The 11,822-nt window shown below is 40.7% G+C and overlaps 1 protein-coding gene across 1 annotated transcript; it reads right to left on the bottom strand.

Moving 5' to 3' along the window:
- Positions 1-571: 571 nt before the first annotated feature.
- On the bottom strand, positions 572-11,628 carry si:ch211-11n16.2 (zinc finger FYVE domain-containing protein 1). The gene is made up of 12 exons (XM_063907346.1): positions 11,413-11,628; positions 9,853-10,134; positions 9,144-9,366; positions 8,310-8,527; positions 8,086-8,192; positions 5,406-5,514; positions 5,102-5,199; positions 4,878-4,995; positions 4,266-4,436; positions 3,877-4,069; positions 3,420-3,518; positions 572-3,025 (listed from the first exon to the last, which is right to left on the bottom strand). Exons 1-12 carry the CDS (start codon positions 11,527-11,529, stop codon positions 2,793-2,795), a joined length of 1,968 nt encoding a protein of 655 aa, XP_063763416.1. The 5' UTR covers positions 11,530-11,628; the 3' UTR covers positions 572-2,792.
- Positions 11,629-11,822: the final 194 nt, after the last annotated feature.

Here is an 11,822-nt window from a genome sequence, read left to right as displayed (position 1 = left end):
GGGTTAGGAAACCTCTCACACTGTATACAGTGCTGACATGTGGAGTAACATTTTTACTTCAGCAGCACAAGAGTCAATAAGTCAAAAACCCTGCTTGTCTAAACCAGCACCACTACCATTTTCTGTTAAATTTCCCTATGCATTGCTCTCTAGTACAACAAGTTTCACGCTAAATCAGTTTTACAGCATGCTAAATTTAAAGTGTGACTGTTATACAGTGAAACAATTGGCACTGAGTGGATATGTGCTGTAGTAAAGAAGTCTATGATCTACAGCTTAATATAACCTCAAATCCAACAATCAATAAAATGAAGTTGTATTTTCATATTTCTTGTTACATTTACCGGTATGTCCTTCATTAAAGAGTGATTTACTCTGAAGTATGCTATATTATGTACGAGTAGCATCTTTATGCAGATACTACTGTCTCTCCTCTGTCTGTTCTGTCCACATTGACACTACGTCAGGCTAAATATATCTATATATAAATATCTATATCTGTATATATATATATATATATATCATATTAGGCTTGCATATTAGGTTTGTGCTGGAAATGAGGGCTACTTCATGGGCATTAGTCAGCGATTTATTAGAGCACTGGACATTAGGTGCCATGAACTTCAGATAACCTTGAACTGGAGGTTGCTGGTGAGAAAAACAAGATACTGTATGTGGGAAGACATCTATATGTGCCTGTCACTTGCTATACTCTGAATAACAGCTTCACTGTTAGTTCTCAGGTTTTCTAATGGAAAGAAATACAAAGAAACCCACAAAAAGTACTAGGTAACATCACTTGAGAAAAATTGCCAGATAAAAAGTTAGTCTTTCAGAAGTGAAGCATCAAGTCTTAAGGGGATACCAATCGAGTGTTTAAAGGAAAACACTCAGGCAGCACCATCATCTCTATGGAATAGAACGTGCTACACGTGTGAATAAACATAAAGTCTTTAAGCCTCCAGAAACTAGGCTAAAGAGAAGATTACTCAAATACATATACTACACATTTTAAACTACATTTTAAAAAATAGCCTATACATCTGCACATACTTGTGGCATACTGTGGAATATTTGATGACATACTGTGCAGTACTATGAGTTTTTTCTATGACATACAAAATAACCTTTGATATTACTTTTTTATTAAATACTTTTCTGACTTTTTTAAGACAGACTATACTTTGATTTAATTTTATTACATACTATGCTATTGCTTTTTAATCGCATATCTGTTTAAAAATGTTAAGCACCCAGTGTGTTAAGCACATCCTGAGTGTGACATTTTGAGCTACACCATGACATTTTCATTACATAATGCTTTTTATCATTTCCACATTGTCTTTCTTTTGACATTTAGTTACTTTTGCAAAAAAAGAGTAATACCCATTCATAGAAATAAAGCATCACTAATATGGAGTGATCAGATGGAAAGACAGTAATGGAGGAAATACATCTTAGAGGCACAGTTTTCCTTTGTTACTTTTATTTGGACAAGCCTGATTAAAGAAGAAAAAAAATCAAGATTTTGTCAAAAGATTTTGAAAATTGATTATTTCCATACACAGAGAAATTGCATTCATTCAGTTAAAACCGAGAGAGTCCCTTTGACAGAGAGTGTATAATTCCATCAACATAGCAATTGAACTAAGCTCCTTTAAAATATCCAAACATTTTAATTGTCCAGTCAAGTGCAGGTGCATTCATTATATTACTTTCTGAAGCGTTATTCGCTCAAAAGAGTGCCGTCATTTTTATAAAGACTTCAGAGGAGCCAATCTATCAGTAAACAGGTACGTCCATACATTGGAATGTCTTTAAAGTGTTGTGCTACAAAGTTTATTTTCCAATCCATTTCACCATATCGTAAATACAATTGAGTCAGCTGAGCGAGGCTGTGGATTAAGTTGCTCTGCAATTAGGCACAAATAATCTCATTACACCTTGCACATATGAAGGAAACCCCTAAAACAGACATTAGGGGGTCTATATATGGGAATCAATATTCCCATGAAGGCACACACTGCTGTCGCTCGTGTTTTCTCATACACAGAGCTCCTCTTTTCCAAAAGTCTTGTTCTGATTTATACCCCAGAGAGAGAGAGAGAGAGAGAGAGAGAGAGAGAGAGATAAGGAGGAGGATAAAAACCTTCTTTACCTCTCTGAGGGCTTTGCACTGATGATGCAATATATTGAGATGAAACTCAAGACTTTGAAGCAGACAGGTTGAAAAACCCTCTAAATTAAAAAAAGGTCTCTCAGTTCACAGTGCATCTTATTTACTTTCCTATAATTTTAAGTAAAAATTGGTCAAATTGAGAATGGGTTGTGTGCGGCAGGGCTGTGCAAAAAACAATTAAATGAAGGAAGACTAAACATAAGTACAGCAAAAGGTTTAAGCTCTGCAGAACGAGAGGAGTTGTTGTTATTTCCTTCATTTCCACAAGTCAGTTAGAACCACAAGTCCAGCTTTCCATTTGTCCAGCTGGTTTAAGGACAGCTTGACTGGTGCAGTAGGGCTGTAGAGAAGTTGATCCGTCTTTGGCCTCTGAACGCTGCAGAACCAGTAGATAAAGTAAGGCATATTAGATGGAAAGCTGATCCCGGGTCAGCACTGATGAATCACAAGAGGACCATTTTAAGCTTTGTGTCTCTTCACGCAAAAAACAAGGATTATTCCTGTTCTTCAGTTTAGCGCATAATCAATCCTCCTTGTTCTTTCGGAGCAGCAGTGCCACGATTCACAGTGTTCTTCGTGGATCATCTGAGGAAGTTCTCCAGGTTCAAAAAGCTCACAGAGTGTCTGTGCGTGCGTGGCAGCCGTCACAAACTCGGACCGGGTGGTCCCAGCCTCGGGAGGGCACGGGCTTGATGTGTGTGGAGCAGGGGCCGCACACACCCTGTCCACAGGCTCTGCAGTGGTGCTTTGATATTGCCGGAGTGAAGGGTTTGGAGCACTGGTGGCACTGGGTGATGTCCCCATCTGGCACCCAATAGTCTGGCCGAGCCGCATCTTTCATAAAACCTAAGGCGAGTGGAAGGAACAATAAATATTTTAGTAAAGAGCATAAATATCCATATTTGAACAGACCACTCTGGGAAACTGCCTACTATTATAAACACTAGGGCTGTCATAATGTTTATGATGTCCACCTTCTATTAAATAACTTATGATGTATAGATAGCTTTCAGACCATCAGATTTTATTCATGCCATACAATCCTTCAAAGTAACAAGGCCCCGTAAGTATACATAGAACTTGTTTTTTTCAGAATTTAGAATCTAAAGTTGGCGGTACTTTTTCTTTTCTGCCCTCAAATATGTTGCAATTTACTTCCACATACCTTTATCTATTTTTATTTATTACAGTTTTATTATTTCAGTTTCTTATTTTAGTGCTGAAATGCAGCTACACTCACAGATAGGGTAGTCCACAGCTGTGGTGACCATGTCCAGTGTAGACTGCGCCACCTCCGTCACCCTGCGAGCGATCAGACCACGAGGCTCCACCTTACACACTAAAGAATAGAGATGTGTACGTGTTTGAAAGAAAGACACTTACGCTCAGTACACAAAACTAGCAATACCAATATTTTTCAAAGCAGCGGGCACATTGCAGAATAGCTTTAATATTACATTCTAAAAAGTGAATTTAATTGTGTATTGTGGATGTAACGTACTTTTTATGGAAAACCTTGACCAAACATCCATTTCACGAGACTTATTATGACAAAAAATATCACCTATATACTAAATGCTGTCATATAGTATATAGGTGATATACATATAGGTGGAGATAACCTCCACATTATAAAGGAGCAGCAACAAGATGCTGGTAATACTAAATGCTGAGTCATGATCATTGAAGTGTCTCACCCTGGCTGTTAGTGTCAGCCGGCCCTCCCTGTTGGTAGCATTTCTTACACACCCGGACCGGCCCACTGCCCCAGCCCCTCTCTGGCACCGGCATCCTCTGGCTGGAGCAGGGGTGGCAGAAACCCTGGCCACATGATCGGCAGTGGTGCTTCCTCTCCGCCTCCTCAAACACCTTCTGACAGCCATGACACGCCTGAGGGGCAGAGGAGGAAAGACGTGTGCAGGGATAAAATAAAACAAAATATTCAACAATTTATTATTTTTGTTAATAAGTTGTAATGTCATAAAGGAAATATACAATCACATGTGGCCTTGTTTATTACAACTTTATCCCTTGTTATCTGAATTGTTATTCAGTGTGTGTCTCATCTTTAGCTCTTCACACTCACAGTGATCTCTGTGTTGGGTCTCCAGTACGGAGGGGCCACCTGGTCAGTGACCCAGGCTGCCACAGCTTTGGTGGGCCCCGTGCTGTACTCAGACACTGACTGGATCACGTAGTTCATCCCATCCAGGACCCTCTGGGCAGCGTTCTGGTGGGTCGTCAGAAAAGTGTCCGACTGAAAGAAGAAAGAGGGATAATTGAAGGGGAGATGTAAAGGGTTTTAAGTCGAAACGTAGAGACAAAGATGGAAAAAAATAATATTAATTGTAAAAGGTATGTTGGTGTCGGTACCAATACATATCTAGCTCTTCTGAAGCAGTGATAAAAGCTTCCAGTGTATCACTTACAGCTTCTTTTTGTGTGCAAAAACAGCACAATAAACTTGCGAAATGTTGCCATATTAATGTTGTAATAATAGCTAATGTAATTTAAAGAAAGTTTAATGATCCCGAGACAATCACATACCATGTTATTAAGTTTCTTAATGTTGTGGTCTGGCCTTGGTAACAGTGAGTATCAATGATCCCATCCATCAAATGCCTGATCAATAATCTCTGAATGCAGTTTGAATTGAAACTATAAAGTCTACACAAAAGAAGAAAGCTGGAGTACTCACCCCCTCCCAGACGTGCTTGACCTCAGACCGCACCACGCCGCTCTCAGGGTCCTGATTCCCCATCCAGTATTGTCTGCTGCGGTAGATTACACCACAGCTAGCACACTCCAACACATAGCTGATTGGGGGGCAGGGAGAGACAATCAGATAATTGCATAAGAGGCAATAAAAAGGTTGTGTGTTTGTGTGTGTGTGTGTGTGTGTGTGTGTGTGTGTTTACGTACCCTGACCAGGCATACTTGGCCAGTCCTAACCATGGGTTATCAGAGGAAGCTGACGTCTTGGGCAAAACAATCACCTCTCTTCCTCCCTCATAACACCTCTGGAGACATAAGGCAATAAAAAAACTGAAATTAATATAGAAGACATATAAACAATTATATTGTGTGTTGCTTTTTGTAAGACAGCATCAAAAATGATTTGAAAAGGGGCCTGGAATATGGCGCAGCATGCAACATCCAGTACAAAACCCATATTGCTGACACAACATTAGGAACTGGGTCCCAGTAGGTGACCGGTCGGTCTTACCTTACAGATAAGGACTTTGTTGTTGTACTGGTGTACATACTGGCACAGTCCATCTGCCATGTGGGGGACCCTGTCTCTCAGATGGTTCATTCCATTTTTACAGCGAATGCTAGCGAGGAACAGAAAACAAATATTTTCAGAACAACATGAAAGAGGTCAGAGGTGCCGACAGGTTTTAAAGGACATCCAGTAGTCCAGAACTGATACCTCATATCTCACACTCTCAACCTTCCATTATTATGAATACACCAAGAGTAAGGGACTCCCATTAATTCTTCTCTCTCTTCCAAGTATACGGTAAAGACATTCAATATGTGTACCACTGGGAAGTCAGTTAACCAGAACAACAACAGCTTTCTGCTTTAAGGGAAAACATTCAAATTCTGTGAATAAGCCAGCAGCCCCTGACCAATTTCTGTTTGTGTGTCTGTTTATTTTCCCATCTGGTAATAAAAGCCTTAAAACTGCTGTGTGAAAATACTGAGGAAGATGTATGTTCCCTAATTTATTTAAAAGAGATTTAGATCTGATAATTACCTGAAAATACTTTGAATAATCGTCTGATATGGCTTTTGATCAATTTAGCATTCAAATCGTTTTAACATTACAATTCTAAACACTGAAACGGTTCTGTTGAACTGAAGAGTGTGTATGGTGGAATGATGCAAAGGACCAAACATAAGGGGCACACTTCATAAATAACACAGGGTAGGCTAGTAGATATGCCACTCTGTGTGATACAGCCATCCTTATCATTCTTAACCCTTAGATGCATAAGTGGGGTCATGACCCCAGCAGTTGTTTTTTGCAATTTCTTCGTAATTTTAAAATTTGTATTGTTTAATCTTCCATGTATTCCTCAAATAGGTTGTCTTTGACATGAGGCAATTTGGATTTGTATCTAATTGTTATATTTTTTAAGTAATTGCATTTTTTGTATCAGTACCACACTTTTCCATACGTGGGGTCAAAAATGACCCCAAGCATTTTCTATGGAATTTCAAAGGTTAACCCTAGGAACCTTTGATTTCTATCAACTGTGACTTACATCTCAGATGAAGAGGACCCAATAGAGGACCCAGTCCCAGACTATTGTCCACCTGGACCCGACTGGAAACAGACCACTTGGCAGCCTTCCGCTACGTATGGGACCTGTTCCTGGTCAACTGCAGGCAGAGATTCATCCCCAGTGATTATATCACAGTGGACGAACAACTTGTGCCATTCAGAGGGAGGTCCAAGTTTATGCAATACATGAAGAGCAAGCCCGCAAAGTACGGCATAAAGATCTTCTGGGTTTGTGATGCAAAAACCCCCTACGCAATTGAGGGGATTGTGTACACTGGGAGACAACCAGGGGAAGGAGTCAATAAGAATCTGGGTTTTAAAATTGTCAGTCAGCTGTGCAGTGGATTCAGACACACAGGTCGCAAACATCAACACAGACAACTTTTTCACCAGTGTGCCTCTTGTAGAGCATCTCCTGGAGAAGGGTCTGACTATTGTGGGAACATTGCGAAAAAACAAGCCAGACATCCCTCCTGTGATGAAGGCTTCCAAGACCAGGGAGCTCTTCAGCACTGAATATGGGTTCAATGGCAGCATGACCATGATCAGCTATGTTGGAAAAAAGGACTATGCTGTTCTGCTCCTCAGCACAATGTACCACAGCAAAACGGTGGATGAAAACACCTGGAAGAAAAAAGTGATCTACTTCTACAACCAGATGAAAGGAGGTGTAGATATTGTGGACCAGATGGTTAGCACCTACACCTGTAAACGCCAAACGCAGAGGTGGCCCACGCTGCTGTGGTACAACGTGATTGATATTGCCACCCTGAATGCCTACTCTTTTTTCAAGGCTTAGCACCCTGAATTCTATGCCTAGCAGCCTACATCACTGCAGCAATGGAAAGGTGTGGAATGACAAAAGCTGCAATCCAGCCACAGCAGGGAAACAGACAGGGCCAACAGAAGAGGAAGAGGTGTAAGATTTGCCCAAGAAACCAAGGCCGCAAAGCCAGCAATAGTTGTTGGAAATACAGTGACCCTGTGTGCAGTGCTCACAGCCAGAAAAGGGTACTTTGTAACAGCTGTTCACAGTGAGAATAGAGAAGACAGCGTGTGTTTATATGTGTGCGGATGTGCGACAGAGGGACAAACACTGAAAGTTAATGTTTTGATGGCTGTATTGACAGCAAGTTTTTGTTCAAATGAAAGATGATAAGAAATGAACATGTAAAATATGAAATCATTCTCGAGTTGGGATCATTTTTGGATGTTTACCTTTTTTACCTTTCCCAAAGCTGTTTTCTGATAAAAATGTTAATTAAAGTGATAAATGAACATGAAATAATTATTTTGCTGACCAAAATATAATAAAAATCATCATCTTTAACCAAAATAAAAGACATGTCTTAAGTTTACGGCATAAAACGCATTCATTCTAATTGGGGTCATGCATCTAAGGGTTAAATATCTATAATAATACTTGATAAAAGGTCTAAGAATTTAAAAAATAACTATGCACTGACAATGTAGGAGCAGTGATGCACAGGTTTAGAACACTAACTTAATGACTTAATTTAGACTAGGCAAATAAAATACCCACCAAATTTTGTTCAAGTAAAATGTTCAGGCTCAGTTCAATCTCTTTCAAAAATGTTTGTTAATGACTCACTTGCAGCTGAGGCAGACAGCAGAGCAGGTGAAGTACTCGTCTGGGAAGAAGGAGTACGGGATCATCTTTTCGTCTGACAGTTCGCCACAGAAACGCTCACTCAGGGCCTAAGGAAAAGCCAACAAAAAAAAGGGTGAAGAGGTATTGGAGAGGAAAAGTTGAAAGAAAATAAGACAGGAGTCCACGAGACAAAATATCTTCATCCCTCTGTTAAAGTTCTTTACCTCCAGAGCGTGAAACACTATCCCGGGCTGGCGGGGGGAGCGTGTGTGTGTGGTCTTCACTTGCTGCTTGACGGCTTCCAGCAGCCGGTTGTAGTCAGTGGGCGGCGTGATGGTCTGTGTGCCAACATACTGCACGGAGCTGAAGGCCTCCGTACCCAAGCCCAGGTCGTGAAACCGCTTCTGGAGCAGCGTGTCGGCATGGCCGGCCAACTTAGCATCTGCAGCAAAAACAATGAGGCATAAATACTCTTTCTGAGTCTTTCTTATAATTGCTAATAAGTTCATCACAATCCCCTCACTGAGGCTCCAGTCCCCCCACAGTGACACAATGGGGGATAACGTTAGGATGTTTGCTACATGGAAAATTTAACTGCAAGATAAATTAACAACAGATGCATTTCCGACTAAATGGTTCCCAATTATTTTGTTCACCTAGTCTTGTGTGAGTGTGTGTGTGTGTGTAACATCTCTGTCTTTGTCTCCGGCTAATCTCGCAGAATATTTCTGTGCTCATTTATGAATACATGCTCGAGGATCTCTCATGGTTGCTGTAATGGTTTGAATGGTATTCACTGTTTGAAATACTGTCATTGGTTGCTGACTCCTGACTACTCTCTCGTCATGTTTTCTTTTGATTTATTGACTAAAACAGCAGGTTGTTTTTTTAAATAATCAGGTGGTGCCTCCAAAGAACTCAAACTGCTCAGCAGGGGTTCTCAGCAGGCAAACAGAACACCAAAGAGCTTTAAAAAAAAAAACCCAGAATATCCTGTTAAAGAGCAAAAGGGTTGTTTATTTGACAGCATTTTCATTAACTGAAATTCACTCCCCTACCATGTGCGAGCAACTGGGTGTGCGTAGTCTCCTGGAAGACAATCACAGCTGGCCCGAGAGAAGATAGAGGCACGTCCAGACCACAGCGACTTGAGAGGGCCCTGAGCTCCGGGGTGAAGTGCTTCAGGTAGGCCCCCGACGCGTTGCTCAGGAACTGGAACATGTCATTGTGGAGGCGCTCTGCCCGTGTACGATACACCACTATATCAGACACCGCCAGCACCTGGAAAAGAAAGGCAGTAGATATTTAAGCTATTGTTAATTGTGTCACGAAAATAATTAAAACACAACTGGGGATCTGGAGGAGCTACATGCAATTTGGGATCAGTCAATAAATAAAGGGGAGCTATTAGCTAGTACATATCAACAAAAAATGATAAACACATGTTCTCAACCTTATTTCCCATTATTTATTGGGTGTAGGAGTAAGCAATGTAAAGTTATATTTATTCACTTATAGTGCTTGCATTTGTATACTCGAACATTCACGCTGGTGATCTTCATACGCATTACATTAAAATAATCAAAAAGTTGGGTTAGTTCATAGAAAGAAATCGATATGTATGTTAAAATATCAAATAATTATCTGTAAGGCATATTGCCCAGCTCTAATTGAATCATACAGAGATAAACTACTATAATGTGTTGCTATAAATACATCCAGTTATTAGTTACCTTCAACAAACCAACCAGTGATCACTGAACATACCTTTAGCAGCAGCCGCATTCTCTGGTTCTGATTGGCCGCTGCCCCCAACAGGCCCTCAGTATCCAGGGCGACCAAGCCGAGGGTGGGGTCATACGCAGCCCACACTCCAACCGTACAGGAGCTTGGGGACTTGGAGGTGTAGAACACACTCTCCCCACTGAAGAGGATGTGGTTGAGGGTGTGGGACTTGCCATCGCCGGTGTTGCCAAAGATGGAGAGGACCTTGACTCCTGCCACGTCCCCGCAGCCCAGCCTGTCCACAAACTCAGACTCATCGCGGACCTGCAGGGAGGGGAAGGAGAGCACAACGGCAAGAGTCATTTATGGATGGAGGATGGATTGATGGGATGTCTTGATATCATAGGCTCCCCTGCTAACTTCATTGAATCAATGGAAAAAGGTTATTCATTTCGTACAATTCAGTCATGGTGGATGACAAGAAGTCTAATCTCCAGTGATCTCCACTAATGTTACCAACATTGGTGACCACAAGGGAGCACCGTCTCCCCAGTTCAATACTCTATATGCAAATAAATGTAGGGCTAACAAATGTGATGTGTTCAATGTAAACGTTTCTGATGCAGTAATGATTGGTTTGAACGTTAAAAATAAAATAATGATCATGGGTGTGTGATGAGATTTTAGATGTTACAGTAAGCAGAGGGACACACTAACCAGAAGCTATTAAACCTTTATTAATCCATGGAGGAGTGGGAAATCCTCAATGACACATCAGATGCTTTCCATGGTGATTTTTTTTGTGGTTATCACCAGGACGGAGGCCTTTGCTAACTAAACATGCCCAGACATCCTTAATAATTTTGATTATTGCTCTGTTAAAAATAAGAGGGTGACATGAATCTGTATTGTTAAATCTTGATGTTGTCGAAGGAGAACTTTGTTGAGAAGTCTTCTATTGTTTTTCTTTTTGTGATTGTACCTGTCTGATAAGCTCCCACAGACAAACACAGAAAGAGTTTCTGAAAGAATAACATTTCTAAAATAAAGAACTTATCTTATACTATCGCTGGGAATATATATTCAGTCCAGAATTGTTTTAATAAAATGAAAGCTGTATTCATTAACATGTCCTGCTTGGTTGTAGATTATACATCTCAAACTGTTAGGATAAATAAGCACATTATCATTATACCCTGCACTTTGTACTGCTTTAACATCAATACAATGAGAGGGAGCGTCCTGTAGGTCAGCTGTACTCCATGAGTCACCAGGGACTGTCCCAATAAGAAACACGTTAGCTGCTATGCCTCCGTTTGCACAACAAGGTAACACAACATATTTATTTTCTTAAAAAAACAAACGTCACTGGTATAGGCTGTTTATGTAACAGTGGAAAGGAGAGAAAGCTCACTTTGTGGAGATAAAAAAAATAACATGACTTTAGCTCGGTGCTTTGTAAGCCGACATGACTCACCTATCAGCACTATAACTGTTAGCATAAGTGACAGCAGCTGGCCTTTATTAAAACATGTGTTGTTATCCTCTATTTAGCTTTAGCAGCTACATGTTAGCATCCGCTAGCTCAGTTGCTAACTTTACCTTCAGGTTTTCCTGTTCATCCACCAGCAGGAAGCTCCGAGCACCGTCTGGACAGTCTTCGGGCTTCGTCGGACTGATCGAGATGCTCTCCATTTCCTTCATCAGTATGTCGGACATCGTTGTTTTCTTACTTTAAAACATATTTGTGCGGCCGAAAAGCAAACTGAAAGTTAACATGACTCCTCTCTGTCAATCACAACAACAGCGCGTGTGAGCTGACGCTGCGGGAGGAGCACGCAGCGAGTGACGTCAGACGCATTATGTGTGTTTTAAAAAAAAACTTTTTTAATGAATGATCGTAAAATTATAATACATAAAGAATTGCGACAACAATAGTATCAAGTACAGCAAGTGCGGCATTGTAGATGGCCATCCTGAAGGCGTATTTATTTGTTTTTCAGTCCAGAATA

Source organism: Eleginops maclovinus, chromosome 18 (assembly GCF_036324505.1).
Source record: "Eleginops maclovinus isolate JMC-PN-2008 ecotype Puerto Natales chromosome 18, JC_Emac_rtc_rv5, whole genome shotgun sequence".
Lineage (NCBI taxonomy): Eukaryota > Metazoa > Chordata > Actinopteri > Perciformes > Eleginopidae > Eleginops > Eleginops maclovinus.
Note: the sequence above shows the minus strand (reverse complement) of the source record. Positions and strands in the feature narration are given on the sequence as shown.